Raw genomic sequence first — 1,469 nt, 5'->3', positions numbered from 1 at the left:
TAGATTAAAGGAAAAATATTTAAAAAAAATCCTAGTGCTATTTTTTGACAATTGCGTTTTGTTGTACGCAATAGTCGCTTAAAAAGTTGCCAGCAACAACAAATATACAGTACAAGGGTTTTGAGTACCTTTTTTTCTTGACTAAATATTATGATTGAAATTTCCATCATCATGCAAAGAAGGGTTAAAAAGTGACTTATGCCACTTTCAAAATAAACGGCTCATAATCTAATAAAAGAATGAGGGAAAGGAATAAAAAGATAGATAGATGAAAAAAAATTGAAGATCGATCATCGGAATTACTTTTACGAGATTTCCCATAATAACGAGGAGTCATACCTCTTCCTTTTATTACGTACGACCTAATTCGAACGGAGGCAAAGACAGGGCACAGACAAGGTTTTCGAGTTTTGCAAACGCCCACCTGTTGAACCTTCTCTCTCTTCTATCCGAGTGACTGTCTGGTTAGGTACCTCGAACCTACCAACCTATCTACCTAGCTAGCTAGCTATCTAGCTACTACTAGATAGCTAGCTAGGTAGCTGAATGGCTGGATGGTTGCTTCAGTGACTGGCTGTTTAACACGTGCACGCTCAAACTACCAAACTTTGTTCTCTTCCATAGAATCACATTTTAGTTACACTATCACTTTTCGTATTCAAAATTACCTTATTAATGTATCATATATTCTATACAAAAAATACGGAATTTTTCGGAAACGTTTGTTATCTGATATGAATCAATTTTTGGTTTAATTTATGAAAGATAAATGGAACATTTAAAGAAAATAAATGATAGTTTTATTAGACTTTTTTGACGATTCTTAATTTATTATAATAATTTAGTTATTTTAAAATTATATTCTTGCATAATGTTCGATTTTTTATTGAAATTACTTTGACTCATTTTTTTTTTTGGAAATTAATATACGCGCAAGTTGTTTTTTCAGATTATATGTTAAATTATAAGTACTTTTCATGTTTTATTTTTGTGTATAGTGTGGAATAGTTTAGATATTTGTGGTTTCTTTTTTCTCTCTTTTTTTGTTGTTTTTGTAAATGATAAAAAAATAAAAAACTTACTCGGTAATTCTGCTAGCAAAATTGGTAGATGTGTTGGTGTCGTACCAACTCATGTCTTGCCTAAGTACTGCACGTAAGAACATCTTTCGTACTCTTGCGATTTGTCTGAATGCAGCTATGTTTAATAAATCGACGGTGAAAATGGCAAAGATGAATTGAACCGTTGATAAAGCGGCACATGATACACCAAATGCCACCGAATCATCGTAGAGAGCGTCCATTTTCTCCTCTTCGGTTGCGTTCGGTCCTCTATAAAATAAATACAAATCTATTTTATGTCAAAATTTCATTTTTTTGTTTTTTCGTATTAATATATAGAAACAATATCTGACAAGAAAATAGAAAAATAATATATATTAATTATATATATATATACAATTATTTATA

At 30.8% G+C, this 1,469-nt stretch overlaps 1 protein-coding gene across 2 annotated transcripts in view; it reads right to left on the bottom strand.

Moving 5' to 3' along the window:
* Positions 1 to 1,469, bottom strand: part of LOC106792531 (multidrug resistance protein homolog 49-like) — a 47,757-nt gene that overhangs the window by 20,170 nt on the left and 26,118 nt on the right. For both annotated transcript variants that reach the window (XM_014758988.1, XM_014758989.1), the window contains one exon: positions 1,083 to 1,331. In XM_014758988.1, coding sequence (XP_014614474.1) covers positions 1,083 to 1,331 — 249 coding nt within the window. The remainder of the gene's footprint in view (positions 1 to 1,082; positions 1,332 to 1,469) is intronic.

This window comes from Polistes canadensis, unplaced genomic scaffold (genome assembly GCF_001313835.1).
Source record: "Polistes canadensis isolate GaletaPanama2010 unplaced genomic scaffold, ASM131383v1 scaffold_462, whole genome shotgun sequence".
NCBI classification, from domain to species: Eukaryota; Metazoa; Arthropoda; class Insecta; order Hymenoptera; family Vespidae; genus Polistes; species Polistes canadensis.
This window is presented reverse-complemented; position numbering and strand designations above follow the sequence as displayed.